Consider the following 16,937-nt stretch of genomic DNA (forward strand, 5'->3'; position numbering starts at 1 on the left):
CTACCACCTAAAATTTGTTGTGAAAATGCTGTAAAAAATTTGTAGACATAACATTTCTCCAAAATAAATGATGAAAAATAGAGATAAGTATAATTGGAGGGGAATAAATGCCAATAGCAAAATAAACTGTGAGAAATAGATATAACTAGAATTAGTGAGAGATAAGGGTACCGAAATTGCCACATTAGTATGCGTGAATTTTTTTTTTTTTTTTTTTTTTTTTGATACCATTCAAAGGGAGTTAGAAACAAAATAGTATGTGTGTACTTTTTTTTTTTTTTTTTTTTTTTTTGTGTATAAAGTTGTGCAAATAGTTGTATCACCAGAACTACGGCCAAAATGGCCCATTAGCATTAATTTTTGAAATATTTAGCAACAGAGCACTGTTTCGGAAATAATTAGGGAAATACCACTTTTTCTGGTACTCGAGCATGGTGAGCTCGAGTACCATCTTTTCATTGGTCAAACATCTTCTCAAAAAAAAAAAAACGCCGCTATAGGGCCCGAAAACGTCACTATAGGGCTTAAAAACGCCACTATAGGGCCCCTTGAACCTGTTATGGGGACTTATAAAAAATTTTGCAGGAAAACGCCGCTATAGGGCCCAAAAACGTCACTATAAGGCCCCTTAACCTGGTATGGGGGCTTAAAAACGTCGCTATAGGGCCCGAAAACGTCACTATAGAGCTTAAAAACGCCACTATAGGGCTCCTTGAATATGAGGCGATGGTGGATTAAAAAAACATGGTACTCGAGCTCCCCAAGCTCGAGTACCAGAAAAAGTGGTATTTCCCTAATTATTTCCGAAACAGTGCTCTGTTGCTAAATATTTCAAAAATTAATGCTAATAGGCCATTTTGGCCCCAAAACTACTCATAAAATAAAAAAATAAAAAAAATTTACACACTAGTCATTATCTTTTTTATTAATGGCATTAACTCCCATATGACGTTCACAAATGTTACACAGGGTGGTGGGTTACAACTTACAAAGTAGGTTCAACCTCCCCTAGTGTGTCGCTAACGAAAAATGTAATTATAAATGAAAGAGGTTCTCCCAAAATAAATAAATAAAGTGATTTGGGGCTTCTTATCTCTCTCTAACATGAGAGTATGAGACCATAGGTTGTAGGATACGTGTGACGTGCTCTAGTAGCAAACCATTGTTAGGTAATGATGACTCAACTTGTTGGAGGCTTACTCTTAGATGAGTACGGCAAAAAAAAAAAAAAAAAACACTTATCCTTATTAATTCCATTTTTTTAATTAAAAAAAAAAAAAAAAAAAGATTAGGCCAAGATTCTTATAGTGGGGTGTTAGGCAAATAGATGGGTGGTGAAATGATTAACAAACTTCTAACTTTAAACTTATAAATTTTGGTCTAACTATATTATATTAATAATACAAAGACACACCACAACTCCACTCAAAAGTCATGGTAACTTTTAAGAGAGAGTGAGACAAGTTATACTATACACAACACACTCTTAAGCAATATGAGACAATTACCCATTCTTTTTTTTTTTTTTTTTGAGAAACAAACACACACACACAAGGAAGAGGGAAAGGGTATCTAACCCAAAGGCACATCACAACTCCACTCAAAAATCATGGTAACTTTTAAGGGAAAGTGAGGTAAGTTATACTACACACAACACACTCTCTTAAGCAATGTAGGACAATTACCCTTTTTTTTTTTTGAGAAACAAACACACACACATATAGAGTTTGTTTAGAAATAACTTATTTAGTTGAAACTAGAAATTTTTTACTAAAAGTATTGTATAAAGCTAAAAATTAACTGAAATAGTACAGTGAGACCCATAAATAATACTAAAAAGTAAAATGAGACTTATAAATAATACTAAAAATAAACTGAATAGTAGCAAAAAAATAAACTCGAAGGTAAAATAAACTGACTTTTTCAGCTATCCAAAATGCAAGCATAGAGTTCACTTCTGATAATTATCTTCTTTATTATCAAACTAAAAACCAATTGATTTTTTATGTAGGCAAAAATTGAACCTAAATTTCTTATTTAACTTTAAAAAAAAATTTTACCAGATGAAGTGAATAGAGTCCGCACAATTTATTCAAGGGAGAACTTCCATTTACCCGATACAATCTAATCCAAGCTGTAAAGTCTTGGAACTCGCTTTTGCCTGTGAAGAAGAAGAATCAAGTTACTGTTGTTCGACTCCGACTCTCAGACCGCGTGCACTGTGAAGAGTACAATTATTAATACAAAGCTGGATGAGGCAATTATACTAAGGCCCACAACAAAAGTCAAAAGGAGTAATAAATCAGAATCAAGAAGGGCGATACGGTCATTTGACCCCCACACAGAGTCACGGACATTCCTTAGCAGGTACTAGAAAAGCAAACATACAAACAAAACAAGAATCAAAATGATTCCAGTACCACACTATATAGCAAAGCCAAAAGCAGCTGAGAGATTTTCATTTGCTTTTGCTTTTGCTGGGAGAGACAAAAACCATGGAGCTGATGAAGCTAATTACAGTAACTGTCTCTTTGTTCATCTCAGTAACTGTCATAACTGCCGACTACGTTCGACCTCAGCCTCGCAAAACTTTGCATTTCCAGTTGAACCCTAAGCCTTCCTTTTATCCTCAGCAGGTAACCTTATCATCTCTCTCTCTCTCTCTCTCTGTGTCTTTCATTTTTTTTTTTTTTTTAAGAAACAATTAAGATTCAAACTCTGTTACATAGTTGCAATTATCGGATCCAATGTTGTTTTTATTTGATTTCTTGTTATCCGGGTCGGATCTTATATATACACATCTGTGTATTTATATACTTGTGTTTGATTAGAAAGTGTAAATAAATATATTCATGCTTTTTGGAAGGACTAAACTAAAACTAATACTACTGGGAAGATTCTTTTGAATAAATTTGTATTTTGGACCAGCCGGCTTTTAATGGGTACTTTTCTTACAATATTGAATACTTTAAATACTTAACTTTTATTTAAAGAATTGAATTTGAATTGATATTTGTATTGTCTTTTGTAATGTATTGTTCTCTCTCTTTTTTTGGGGATAGTTTTTGCTTCATTGAAAATTAAAGCATCATAAATATTTGAATTTTGGAAATCTAACCTTTTTGTTTTGTTTTGGTACTTAAGTTGTCTATGCTTCATAGCTTAGTGGAGCAGGGTATATGCTTGAAGATATTGACTATAGATACAAATGAGGAGTGAATTAGGAGGATCTTTTGTTATAGAACATAATTGGAATGAAGATTTTGAATCATAGTAAATGGGGTGGGATGTGTGCTTGCTTTTTTTCAACTGAGAATACCATCCTGTGTTTGAAACTAGCGTGTAAATACCATGATAATTACATGAATAAAATTGCGAATATTCATTCAGATAATTGGTTTTTGGGACATTTCAAGGTTTTTATTCTATATTTGCACTTTTGTAGCTCTTGGTTATAATTGTGCCATTGAGGTTTAGTTATAGTTGACATTTAGTTTGAAGTACTTTTATGTGGAAATGCCTAATGTAGGTGCACATATCTTTGGCTGGAGATGAGAGCATGCGAGTGACATGGGTCACTGATGATGATTCTTCTCCTTCAGTTGTTGAGTATGGGACATTGCCCGGGAGATACAGTTCTGTTGCTCAAGGAGAAAGTACCTCTTATAATTATCTATTCTATAGCTCAGGGAAGATACACCACACTGTCATTGGGCCTCTGGAACATGACACAGTTTACTTTTACCGATGTGGAGGACAAGGTCCTGAGTTCCAACTCAAGACCCCTCCAGCTCAATTTCCAGTTACTTTTGCTGTGGTAGGGGATCTGGGTCAAACTGGCTGGACCAAATCAACACTAGACCACATTGACCAGTGCAAGTATGATGTGCATCTGCTTCCTGGAGACCTCTCATATGCTGATTACATGCAGCATCGGTGGGACACATTTGGTGAGCTGGTGCAGCCCCTAGCAAGTGCAAAGCCATGGATGGTTACAGAAGGGAACCATGAACAGGAAAACATACCATTGTTAAAGGATGGGTTTGAATCCTATAATGCTAGATGGAAGATGCCTTTTGAGGAGAGTGGATCTAGTTCGAATCTTTATTATTCTTTTGAAGTTGCAGGTGTTCATATTATCATGCTTGGTTCATACACAGATTATGACGAGCAGTCGGATCAATTCAGTTGGCTGAAGGTTAGTCATTCGTATCCCCTTTTTTTCACAGGGAATGCTATTTTGCTAATATGTAACTACACTAAATTCTAGCAGTTGTTCATCAATATTTGGTTGATGGATAAGAGCAAATAAATTTCAGTTGAGATAAATGTTAGGGTTAATTGATCAAATGTGATCAGCCATTTAAAAAAAGGGAAAAAAAAGAAAGAAAGATCAAATAAGGGAAGTGGCACTTTGCTGTGAGTTTTATGATGTATTTATTGTGGTATTATAGCCAATTTTGATCTTGTTATAATTCATTTGTTTAGACACACCAAGTTTTTGCAGAAATTAGTCAATTTTTGGCAAGCCCTAAAGCTTCTGATGCAGAGAGCACACCATGACTGTTAAAAATCATGGAAAACCAATTGCATAAATCCATTAATAAGAGACTGAATTCAATTTTTTCAATTAGTCAGCAACCTTTGGAGTTAAAACAGAGGTTTTTTATTTTATTATTTATTTTTGTTAGTAGTTTTAACGAAGGCTTTGTAAGGAAAATGCATGAGGATCTTCAAATTCATAGATGCAAGTAGTCCAATGTGCAATTATAATTACAGAGAATGACTACAATTTTGATGTTAAGCCATCACTTAGACACATTGGAAACTTTGGCTTCTAAGCCACCGTGTTCTTCAAATGCAAGTTGCAGTGTTTAATTTCTTTGGTTAATTATAAACTTCCCACCTCATATTTGAGGTGAGCCTCAAGATATGAGTGCAAAGTTGATGCTTAGCATGAGGCACAAGCATATAATCTAAAATTTTCTTATCTTAATTTTTATATGCCAAGTCAATGGTTCATAAGAAATGAAGTGTAGCTCAGTTATAACAGGAATTTCTTGTACTCTTGTTACATAGGCTGATCTTTCAAAGGTGGACCGGACAAAGACACCATGGCTGCTTGTTCTATTCCATGTTCCTTGGTATAACAGTAACAAGGCTCATAAAGGTGAAGGTGATGGCATGATGGCAGCCATGGAATCCTTGCTTTATGCTGCCAGTGTGGATATGGTACTTGCTGGTCATGTACACGCATATGAACGCTCGGTATGCCTGGACTGTTTTAGAATTTTTTTATTCCTATAAAATTTATGGCTCTCTTACTTTAACTTGTGATCTATTTGACAGAAACGTGTCAATAATGGAAGACCTGATCCTTGTGGTGCTGTCCACATTACCATTGGTGATGGTGGAAACAGAGAAGGTTTAGCTCATGGGTATGTCCTCACCTTATCAAACCTTCTGTATCTGTAACTTTATATACCATGCACACACAAAATGTTTGATTTCCTATGTGCATATAAGAACAATTCTGTAAGTCTTATTTATATATTTTGGATGAAGTCAGGGATATACATATATTTTATTTTCTTCTCTCAAATACAATAACTGACTACTATGATTTCCATCTTAAACCATTACGCAAAAACCTAAGTCACTCTTGATTCCATTGCACAAAGCATTATTTAGTGAAGGGACAGCTTGACTATTTAATGTTTTGTCTAAGAGAGTCTCCTTTTCAAATAAGCGGGTGCAAAAATCAGTCGGCAGGTTACAAACTTACAATGTTCTTTTCGACCTAAGTACATTAAATGGAAACTGCCGCAGTTATTACCATCTATAATATGGTATATACCGCAAAGAATTGGAATTACATAGGCATATGCATCATACACAGAATGGTAAAACATTCAGTGTAGTTATGACAAGTCTGGTTTTCTTGGTGAATCAATTTTTTTTACTTTGTTATTCCTAGGTAAAAGGCTTGAATTTCATTAACTTTTTGAAAATTGACAGGTATATAAACCCACAGCCTGAATGGTCAGTCTTTCGTGAAGCAAGTTTTGGTCATGGTGAACTCAAGATTGTGAATTCAACTCATGCCTTCTGGAGCTGGCATAGGAATGATGACGACGAGCCTGTAAGGTCTGATCAGGTCTGGATAACATCGTTGGTCAATTCAGGATGTGTTTCTGAGAAGAAAAATGAACTGAGGGATATACTTATGGCACCTTAGAACTTGTAATCTGTGTACTGTTGGCTTCACCAGATTAGGGAATGCCGCCCGCCGCGGGGGGGGGGGGGGGGGGGGGGTGGGTTGGTTGGTGAGTTTCTCTTGTTAAAGAGTCACTGTAAATATTGCGTAATACAATGTTACTAGTTTTGTTAAGACCGGTAGTTGCTGGTTAAATAATTGGAACACTGTCGTCTTGTCTGCGTGATTCTTCTTATGTGTGTTTGTGTGTTTCAAGGGCTGAGACTACATTCACCGAATCCAAGCAGCCACAGTCTTGTTTGTATTTTACCAGTAACTCATATTGATTGTATATTGACTGCAATCTATTGCCATGTATATCATAGAGGTCAATTTCAAGGTTACTGTTATGGTATGAATGACGATTGTTTCTTTTCCAGATAATTCCAATTTATTCTAGGCACATTTTACAATTGATACTCTATGCAAAGAACTTGCAAGGTTTAGCAATTTTAGACTAACCTCTGTAGAGCTTTTGAACATGCTTATTAGTATGGAGGTGATAAATTGATTTGATTAATCGTAATAGATCTTAAGGCGTTGTAATATGATATCCTGTATAAGTGCAGTCCTTGTAAGTCGCATGGTTGCCTGGTTTTGAGGTGTAACCGTGAATTATTGGCACTTTTATAGTGCTGAACATATGTATTTACTTGAGCAAAAAAAGTTATGTATAAAGCTTTTAAAGTGGGTTATAGTTAGCTTAATTGGTAAAATTTCTTGTCATCGAGATCTGGGTTCGATCTCCTTCTACAACAAAAACTAATTGGTGTATTGATCTAATAATAAAAAAACAATTATCAGGAACAGTAGCTATAAATAGATTAAAAACTATCTAAGAAAAAAATGCCTATAATATGGCTTGTCTTCTCCTCCCACTCCCTTTATCTAGTTCCAACAATAGAAATTTAATCTCAAGGCCAACTCTTCCCTCCCCCCCCCCTCTCTCTCTCTCTCTCTCTCTCTCTCTCTCTCTCAAATGAAAATGTTAAAGAAAATTCCTTTGATAAGTGGAATAATGCCTTAAGTGAAAATTACCTTTCATTTCTCTTTTAAATTTGATAGGTATGTAACTATTTTTTTTTAGAGTATTCCAACCTATTACGTCCGCTCCTGAAAAATGTGTAACTTTGTTATCTTACTTATAATTTTAGTCCTAAAAAAACACAAATCAAAACAAAACAGACCATAAAGTATCAGTCATGGCCTATACTCTCTTTTGTATCAACCAACAAGACATGCACTTCGTTAAAACTTTAAAAAAGAAAAAAGGGTTATTCAATCCACAGGACCACAAGTGCAACTGAAGGAATTATCTCTTCTCAACTGAAACAAGAAAGAGCTCGTCAAACACTGCTTGTGATTCTCTTTTTCGCAAAATTAGAAAAGAAACAAAGTTAACAGGTGCTTCACTACATTATATGCTGATCCCAGGCATTTGAAATCAATAAAATACAACAATATCTGGATCAGTATACCACAATATCCTCCAGGCATTGGCTATCCTGTATTGTGCTACAGCTCTAGAATACAGCATTATTATAGCTGTACAACCTTCTAAGTTACTCAAGTAACCAGCCAACATGCTTTGTCTGTAACAACTTCCGGAACAATAGAATGGATATTCATTTGGCCTTCTCAATTCTCACCCGACTTTCTTTTTTGGGTCATTGCAAATGACAATTTAAGATTTAAGAACTGACTTCCTCCCAAAACACATTAAAAATATGATTGGTTCATAGTTTCATATATAAAGAATATTGATGACATCAAAAATTTGAGTATAGTAATAAAGGTTTCCAAATAAAACAGTTGAAAAGTAAGCAAAATGTAAGAAATTCTTATCAATTATTTTAGGTGGGTCAGGAGTTGCAGAGGTGATATAAATGATACAAGCCTTTCAGATCTATTGGCTTTTAATTTGTACAGATTGGTAATGGCATGAATTTAAATGGCAGCAGATAGACAACTTCTGTTGTGCTAACATGTCTAGCCAAGGAGATGGGAATCCTACTACATATTGAGGAGGCCTTCAGATCTGATCAATCCAACAATATCGTTATCGCAGCAACTCTGTGGACCAATTCTTCTATCTCTGTTTGCTTGAGAAGATGAAACAATTGTCTGCAAGATCTGATGTAAAAATAAGTCTAGCAAATTCTAGAGCCTCACTCAAACATTTGTACACTTGTAACTTCCTTTGATAGGTTAGATTCCTGTTCCTCATCTCTCTTCCCACTCCAAAGTATTATCTGCTCATCCTTGAACAAAATAGGGACACATGGTACCAGATCCTGATTTTAGAAGAGAATGAAAACCACAACAATATAAGCTTGGAGTAGAAATCCTCTACTTCTTCCTATAAGTATTATAAATTTCTATACATGATGCAATGGAAAGAGCTCATACCCTTAATTTCACACCTATTTTTTTGCAATCACTGGTACCAACATGGGTACAGTCTAGTCTCACCACCTCGACTGTCTCAAAGGCCTCCCTTACTCTCTCCACGACATTCGCATACACACCATTCCTGGCTGCAGAGAATATATTATCCAGTACGAATTCAGGTTATAGAATCATGCATCCTTGCCTTTTATCACTCATTTTTAGTTCATTATTGCAACAAGAAAGAATAGTAATAATTCTCCTTTAGGCTTCAAAAATTAAGTTCACTTACAAAGTTTCATTAGCGAGGGAGAATTCAGTCCTCTGTTTCTCATTTCCTTTGTTTCTTCAAATGTTAATCCATCAGCAACATTCTTCACAAGCTTTGGATATATAGGGGCATATGGTTTCCACAGCATAAGAGGAACAACTGGCCGATTCTTTGGATCATAGTTTCGACCTCGGTATAACAGAAGGATGTTAATGTGCCGATAGATAACCTTCCCCCCAGATTTTTCCTACAGAAAAACTACTATCTGCATCAGCTAATAATTTCTAAAAACCAAAAATGGGAGATACTTCACTGGGTACATGGACACTGTAAACAGTTCAAACCTCAAGGTGGAAGCAAACATTATCCATATCAAGGGTTGGCACACCCAAGCACTTGATCCTCACAGCTTCAGCCCTTTTCCAATGGTTGTGGATGTCATCCAACATGTTGTGAGTAACTCCTCCCACCCCTAACACAAAATAGCACTATTAGCCTATTCATCCATTATTATTCAAAGACCAAAAAATTTCTGCATTATGCACAATGTAAATATGCCTGTTCCTACATAGTAAATAAACTATACGGGAAGGAGATGACATTTGAGCCAGAGATGATTCACAAGAATATTTTCATATTTTAAGACATAATCATCTAATAAATAAATTATTTCAAAATGTACACTACCATGAACTGAGTAATTAAGAACCCAAACCCCATGTAAAATATGCAACAGAATAGCGCCACTCCAACTGCTATAACTAAGATTGAATTTGATGGTACGGTAGAAAGGAGGGGAAAAGGTTGTTTTTGTGTGTGTGTGTGGGGGGTGGGGGCACCAAAATAAGTTCCCAAAAACGAAGCTTGAAACACTCTTAGAACAAAAAAGTTCTAATTCCTGGCCTCCAGTCTGAGCTCTCTCAATGCATTAACCCATTCCACATTGCCAAGCAGCCGTCATTCACTTAAAAGCAGCCAAAAGAGGATAGTACGCTTGCCACCAAGCTACTCATATCACAGCATAAACTCAACATGAATCAATATTCTATGATTTACCCAAAAACCTAAAAAAAGGGAAATTTCACATTTGTTTATTTGTCGGTCAAAACCCAGCAAGATAATCACCAACTAGACTTAGTTTTTCAAAGATTGACCCCAGTATCAAACCAAGTTACCAAACACACTGTTTTCATTCACGCCTTAAAATTAACAATGCAGGATCATCAACTATACTTAATTTTCCAAAGAAGACCCTAACAGCAAAACTAAACGGTCCAATCCTCAAAAAATACATACCCATTTTTGCTCACTATTCAAAATTCACAATGCAGGCCATCTACACAAATACTCATTTCTAAACAAGTCGCTAATAGCAACAAAAACAAAAAAATAATAATAATAACCATAATAATAAATAATAAAAATTTCCCATTTGAGGTCACACTTCAAAATTCACAATGCAGGAAATATACATACGCTTACAATTCTAAATAAGACCCTAATAGCAAACCAAACCAAAAAAACACACATACCCATCTTTGCTCCCACTATAAAATTCACAATGCAGTCCAAATACACACAAAGAATATACAATAGTTTTGGGGAGAGAAAATTACCCAGATTGATTTGGCGAGAACAATCACTGTGCCGATACTTCTCCACTAGCTCCGCTACTTCCTCCTCCGTAAGTGGGTCCCCAAGAACCTGGTTCCTCTCCTCCGCCACTCTTTCCGGGTCCACTTCCTGTTGTTGGGTCGGGGCACACGTCCCAGTCCATTTCCGGTCAAGCCGACCTGGCCCAAAAGGAGAGAACCTCGGTGGTTCTCTGAATCCGATTGGCTCCAACGATGGGTTGGTCTCTGAGTAGGAGTATTTGAAGTCAAAGGGGAGGTCAGACTTGAGAGGGAATTTCGGTTCGGGCTTGGAATTCTGGTCTTTGTTTTGGGTTTTGTGTTTGGTTTTGTTCTTGGGTTTTTGGGGTTTAGACGTAGGAGAGAATGGAGGGTCGTAAGGATCATTAGATAGGGATTGGCTAAGGAAACGAGTTAGTTTGTGAGTTTGATGAGTTGAATGACGCCATAACAAGAGCTTTAGCATTTGAAGAAATTGGGACTTGTTTTTTCGCTAGTAGCACTCTCTCAAGACTATCAGGGTTAGGACTGAGGAGGACGAGCCATCAGCCAAGGCAAACAAAAAATGAGTCTCTCTTTTTTAGGGGAAATCAAAAATAAGTTAGAAGGGACTTTTCGTGTTAGAGTTAAAGTACAAGGGTAGGAAAGTAATTTTAAACACGTTATAATTTTGCCTCGCTCATATCATATATATCTTTATTTTCATACCGTAAAGATTAATAACAAAGATTAATAACAAGAAAACAAGCTGCAGAGTGCAGATTCTCATCTATTTCTATGCAATTTGGGACTTTCTTACAACCTCCAACTCGAGCTAAAGGCATTATTTCTAATCACCTTCAACAGCCATCCTCTGTTTTTTATTTTTCTTTTTTGGGTTACATGGACAACCTCACCCTCCATCCCATTAATACGAGAGGAATTAGCCATTCTCTGTTTTCACTTGACCATTATGGATCTTTACGTTTCTTCACAACCAGATATGGTATACAGAGCTTGCAGAAATTTTCTTTTAAGCTTCTTCCTTTCAACTCTTGAACTACCCATCGTATGACATCGAACCAAAAACTTAGCTATTTGTTGACACTCAATGAATTCAGCACCTGCTACCATATCCTTCTAGCATAGGAAAATTCACAAATTAAATGGTCCCTGCATTCCATCAAGGTTCATGAGTGGAAGCCTATCCTTGACTGCTAACCAAGAGAGATAAATATGTGTTTTGGGATGCCAGTAGAAAACCAAACCAATTTATGTCAATCCACCACCTGCTGCTTCATTCTGATTTCATTCCAAGCAGAGTTGCAAGTTAGCTGCCCTGAATGAGAAGGTAGACACCTCATAGTGTCTTCCTGATGCAATCTAATTTGATACAGACCAGCCTATATTTCTGTCCCTGCTGGTGGCCAATATCATTAACCATCTTTCTAAACATTAGAGACTTTTGTACAAGATGTCCTGAGTGCACCACATACAACTCTACAACACCTTATGGATATGCCAATTATCGTGCCAAAGAAAGGTTTTTTTCACCCTTCCATACTTGATGTCTTATATAGGGCCTTGCAAGATCTCTAACATATAATCTCTTAAATGGTTAACATAATCATGTGAATAAGAATCACACAATGAATAAGGGGAAAACAACAAAGATTTCCTTTTTCCTTTTTGGAAGTGTGAAATTTAGTACAAGATTGTAGTGTCGTACAAAAGAGCACAAAGGTACAGAGAAGCCCCTTTAAAATTCATAAAGCATGATCTTCATCTCCTTCCCCACCCCCCCCCCCCCCCCCAAAAAAAAAACCCCAAACCTCTCTCCCAAAACCAAAAAATATATATAGCTACTGTCAACCACAGGTCATATCTACTTTAATTTTACTTGCACAATGTTCTTAAGATGATGTTAGTTAGAACAGTATAAATGTAGCAAATATAAGAATGAAGGGACTTTGCTCAACCTCTCTTCTTTACATCGCCCCTGGTCTTCAACCATAGACTTGAAAACATCCAAGAGATCATCAGGGTTCTCTCCAATAGCCTTCAGAGCATATACTATGCTCTGAATTGTAGACAAACATCAGGCTTTTGGCTGAGACGTCACTTCACTATACAAACTCAAACTGAAGAGACTTTGCTCAACCTCTCATCTTTACATCGCCTCTGGTCTTCAACCATAGACTCGAAAACATCCAGGAGATCATCTAGCCCTTCAGGGTTTTCCCCAATAGCCTTCAGGGCATATACAATGCTTTCAATCGTGGACAAACATCCAGCTTTTGGCTGAGACCTCACTTCACTATACAAGCTCAGCTTGTTCAAATCCAACTTCAAATGTGGCAAAAGCTTCAACCAGGGGTTCTCATTGTACATTCTATTTGCCTTTGCCCATGTACCATCCAAGACGATTAAATTCTTCACCTCACAACCAAGAGCATCAAGGCCATCAATACTGATTGCACAATCAGATGGGAATAGAAGCACTGATCCTGGAGGAACCTCAAGTTCAAGCTCTTCATACTCTTCCAACTCCTTGCTCCCACTCAACTGTCGCTTTTGCAACTTTTTTACAGAAAACCCTTTTGCTAGAGCATCACGAGCTTCAGGAGAAGCTAGAATGTTATCAAATGTTGGCTTCTGCAAATGGGCTTGTGGCATCCAAATATGACAAAGAGAGCCAATGACACCATATTTTCCAATGGTTGCAGTAATAACTGGTGCTTCATGACCTCTTTGTCTTTGGACAACTTCATTTGGATCAACATCCAGATGAGAAAATTCACTCTCATTGGTAGCAGTAGTTTCATTATCCAAAACTGCTTCATCCAATGTTGAAGCAGCTGAAACCGTATGAGCATTAAGTTGTGTAACTTGGTCTCTATTTTCAAGTAGACTCTCTAAACTGAATGTATCCTTTTCACCAATGCAATCTTCGACCTTCAATTCATCTCCTGGCTCAAAAACTAATTCATCACTCACTGAAAACCCCGAAGTTCCTATAAAATTAACTTCTTTCATAGGGTTTTGAGAATTTCTAGCGCCACTGAGACCATTTCTCAAACAACATCCTCCATTATCACCAATTAAATTAGTGTTTTCCTCAATTGGGCACTTTGCAAATAACCCATATTCTGAATTGCTCACATTTTCTCTAACTTCCTCTACCCCATCACTATGCTCAAAAACTAGCTTCTGGGTGTCCACATTTTCCACAAATTCATCAGAATCCAAACCATTTTGAACCGAACCCATTTCAGAATCCGGTTCCCTCAACCGAATAACGAACCGGCCTTCAAAGAGAACATCGGAAACAGTTGCTAGAGTGAAATTCTTGAGGCCTAGTCTAGCAATTCTAGCAGAATTGAGTGGGTGCTTTTTCTCTAAACTATGCTGAAGAATGGTTACTCTTACCGAATTTTCAAGACCCGGGGCCCGGATCCGACTGCAGAGGCAGAGCCAGGTGGGTTTGGAGCATGATGGGCAAACGGGTCTCTTGGAATTGGCCTCAGTCGCTCCCATTTTTAGGGTTTGAGGAAGACTGGGTTTTGGGCTGTGTACTAATAAAGGATGAATAAGGATGGGATAAAATGGTTTATACCAGGTGGGTAAACGGGTTCGGGTTTGAAAATGGATCATCATATCAGCACCATGGTTTTGAAAAGTTCTGAGCTTGGATTTGATTTATTTAAGTATCAGTGATGGTGATTTGTGAACTGAAGATTGAAGAAAAACCCTAAGCCCTAATTTTATCCTAATGGAGATAAACTAAAACGACGTCGTAGGATGTGCTAGTAGGTTTTTTTTTTTTTTTTTTTTTTTTTGAGGGAAAAAAAGATAAAAAGCATGTGATAGTAGTTAACTAGTTATATAGTTATATATCTAATTTTAAAGCTTGAAATTTCTACTCAAAATAAGATGATTCAAATCTATATCTAAAAACAAAACAAAACCAAAAGAAAAAAGAAAAAAGAAATGGTTATAATTAACGGTTAGTTTGAAATTTCTTAAATAACATGTGATTTATAATATGTTTTAAATTTGAAGTATGAGAATTCTTTTTGTAATAAAGATAAACTTCTTCATTTAAGAGATAACAGAGTTTGGATAAATATGTGGGGTCCACTATTTTTAATTTATTTACAACTATATCATTAAAAACATTTCTTAGCTATTTTCAAAATCCTGTTTTTAAATCAGGAAAATAGGATACAGTTTTTTGAAAACTGTATTTAGAAAATGTAAGGACAATGTTTGGGTCCCTAGCCTAAAGGACAAATGAACTTAGGCCCAAAAAGTCCAATACAATGAATTTGTAGAGAGTGGATTAGAAAACTGGGTTTTAATGAATCAGACAATAAGTAAAGTGGATTTAGATGACAGGAAACTACAATGTTCTCTCTCAATTTCTCAATCCCTTCTTCAGGGAGGGTCTCTTACATTATATAGCCCTCTTTAGATGATCCTGACTCTCCATTTGTTGACTGTTCAGGCCACACTTAAGTGTTTGTCCCATCGGACACCCCCTCAAACCCTCTATGAGTTGAGGTAGCCAATGCAGCATTGTTCAAGGGTCTTCTCCACATAAATGTAGCCAGTTGGTTAGGTGCAGAGCATTCAATGCAGTAGTAGCAGCTTTCTCTTTAGATACTTTAAAACTTCTCTCTATTCTGTGCCTTTGTGGTGCTTATCCATATCCATAGGATCTCTTGGGACGTCACCTTGGATGAAGTAGTACATTTCCTAACCTTCACTTCGTTAGCTGAGGAGATGCTCCTCCTCGACATACTTCCCTCATCCTTCACAATCATGGCTTGTTCATGAAGCTCAAAGTCTTATATCCTCCTTACTATTGATCTATCCTCGAACCATTGAGCCTTCTCAGCCAAGCCCAAGACCCAACATTTATTTTTGGGCCCCCAGTCCCCACAGAAAATATTAGCCAAATAATAAATTCAAGTGTGGGATCCACCATTTTATAGATTGCAAAACAAAAAACTATATTTAAATACTCTTACCAAACAGCCCTTAGAATTTCTCATATATCATGTGCACATGATCTAATTGGTTTTAAGGTTTTTTTTTTTTTTTTTTTTTTTTTTTTTTTTTTTTTAATAGTGTTTGTTTTCAAAAAAAAAAAAAAAAGTTTTATGGTATTTAATGTGTAGAGGGATATGTCAAATACCTCAGATATTAGTCAAATGCTTTTAAGAGCCAAAGACATTCAATCCTACATTAGCCAAAAGAAATCGTTACACTTATAATCTACATTAGCCAAGGACATTCAATTGTGAATAACTAAATAAGTTCATTTAATTATTTCATAAAAAAGTTAATTTAATTATCTTTTCCAAATCTATTAATACATGAAATTATTTATGCATTTTTTAAATTAATATGAATTAAAGATCTTTTAAATAAATTTATTTTATGAATGTTTTCATTTAAATTTTTAGTAGTAAAAAAAATATTTAAACGATATCATTTACTAACTAAAAGATTTATAGATTGACTATTTATTTATAATTATTTTAACATGAAGAACTAATTTGACAATTATAGTCAAAATTAAAGGACTAAATTTAAACTGTTTGATTTTTATTTTTTAAATAATTTTGTATATTTAATGTACAAAAATTTCCAAATCAACGTACACATTTTAAAAAAAAAAAAACATACAATTTTGTATATTCAACATACACAATTTTTCAAAGAATGAACATGTTACTTTATATTCATAGAGCATAATTTTTTAAAAAAATATGAATTTTATATTGTCAACGTACACAATTTTTCAAAAAAATATACTTAATTCTATATATTTAACGTAAATAATTTCTCAAAGTATGTACACAAATATGTACATGCAAATTTTTTCAAGTAATTACATAATTATTTACATTCAACGTATACTATTTTTCAAAGAATGTATGTGTACAATCCCTATATTAGATACCGGCCTAAGGCCGAGGCCCACGTAAGTGAGACCCACCCAAGTTGTACCAAACAAGTGATGGAGGGTTCGAGCATAGTATAGTACAAATCGACCCAAGGCAACATTGAGAACATTACATAATGCCTTGGGGATATTGCCTATTGAGCATAGATTTGGAGGTTGACACAAGTTCCAATGGAGTTAGCTCAGAAATGTGTAGCGAGTCTCATCCGACCAGGAATATAGGTTAGAATCGGTCCCACCTTTTAAGAAAAGTCGCCACTCATGATGACAAACCTATTGAGGGAAGGCTATATAAGGAGGAAGAGATGGTGTGAAAAGGGGTAGACAAATTGAGGGGGGGGGGGGGGGAGAGAGAGTGTGTGTGTGGTACACGAGAGAAAAGTAGAGAAACAATTAAAGTAAAGAAAGCTCGATACATAGCCCGAGACTCCCTGGGAA

General features: G+C 35.9%; 3 protein-coding genes across 3 annotated transcripts; 1 reads left to right on the forward strand and 2 right to left on the reverse strand.

The window, feature by feature from the left end:
• Positions 1-2,397: 2,397 nt before the first annotated feature.
• LOC126694638 (purple acid phosphatase 18) lies at positions 2,398-6,600 on the forward strand. The gene is made up of 5 exons (XM_050391013.1): positions 2,398-2,636; positions 3,530-4,198; positions 5,080-5,268; positions 5,350-5,438; positions 6,019-6,600. The coding sequence occupies exons 1-5, from the start codon at positions 2,496-2,498 to the stop codon at positions 6,236-6,238; spliced, it is 1,308 nt and encodes a 435-aa protein (XP_050246970.1). The 5' UTR covers positions 2,398-2,495; the 3' UTR covers positions 6,239-6,600.
• Positions 6,601-8,076: 1,476 nt separating this feature from the next.
• LOC126694640 (CRS2-associated factor 2, mitochondrial) lies at positions 8,077-11,142 on the reverse strand. The gene is made up of 5 exons (XM_050391015.1): positions 10,532-11,142; positions 9,260-9,387; positions 8,937-9,162; positions 8,666-8,793; positions 8,077-8,550 (listed from the first exon to the last, which is right to left on the reverse strand). Exons 1-5 carry the CDS (start codon positions 11,010-11,012, stop codon positions 8,425-8,427), a joined length of 1,089 nt encoding a protein of 362 aa, XP_050246972.1. The 5' UTR covers positions 11,013-11,142; the 3' UTR covers positions 8,077-8,424.
• A 1,197-nt stretch (positions 11,143-12,339) lies between these two features.
• LOC126694639 (uncharacterized) lies at positions 12,340-14,264 on the reverse strand. The gene has a single exon (XM_050391014.1). It carries the CDS (start codon positions 14,180-14,182, stop codon positions 12,662-12,664), a length of 1,521 nt encoding a protein of 506 aa, XP_050246971.1. The 5' UTR covers positions 14,183-14,264; the 3' UTR covers positions 12,340-12,661.
• Between the last annotated feature and the right edge of the window lie 2,673 nt (positions 14,265-16,937).

Source organism: Quercus robur, chromosome 8 (genome assembly GCF_932294415.1).
Source record: "Quercus robur chromosome 8, dhQueRobu3.1, whole genome shotgun sequence".
Lineage (NCBI taxonomy): Eukaryota > Viridiplantae > Streptophyta > Magnoliopsida > Fagales > Fagaceae > Quercus > Quercus robur.

What these genes read in the sequence shown, in the direction of transcription:
- LOC126694638 (XM_050391013.1), top strand. Translation starts at nt 2,496, where the DNA reads ATGGAGCTGATGAAGCTAATTACAGTAACTGTCTCTTTGTTCATCTCA. An exon ending in TACACGCATATGAACGCTCG is followed by an intron (nt 5,269 to 5,349) that starts GTATGCCTGGAC and finishes TCTATTTGACAG; the next exon opens with AAACGTGTCAATAATGGAAG. An exon ending in AGAGAAGGTTTAGCTCATGG is followed by an intron (nt 5,439 to 6,018) that starts GTATGTCCTCAC and finishes GAAAATTGACAG; the next exon opens with GTATATAAACCCACAGCCTG.
- LOC126694640 (XM_050391015.1), bottom strand. Translation starts at nt 11,012, where the DNA reads ATGCTAAAGCTCTTGTTATGGCGTCATTCAACTCATCAAACTCACAAA. An exon ending in ATGTTTGCTTCCACCTTGAG is followed by an intron (nt 9,163 to 9,259) that starts GTTTGAACTGTT and finishes GTTTTTCTGTAG; the next exon opens with GAAAAATCTGGGGGGAAGGT. An exon ending in AAATAGGTGTGAAATTAAGG is followed by an intron (nt 8,551 to 8,665) that starts GTATGAGCTCTT and finishes TTCTAAAATCAG; the next exon opens with GATCTGGTACCATGTGTCCC.
- LOC126694639 (XM_050391014.1), bottom strand. Translation starts at nt 14,182, where the DNA reads ATGATGATCCATTTTCAAACCCGAACCCGTTTACCCACCTGGTATAAA.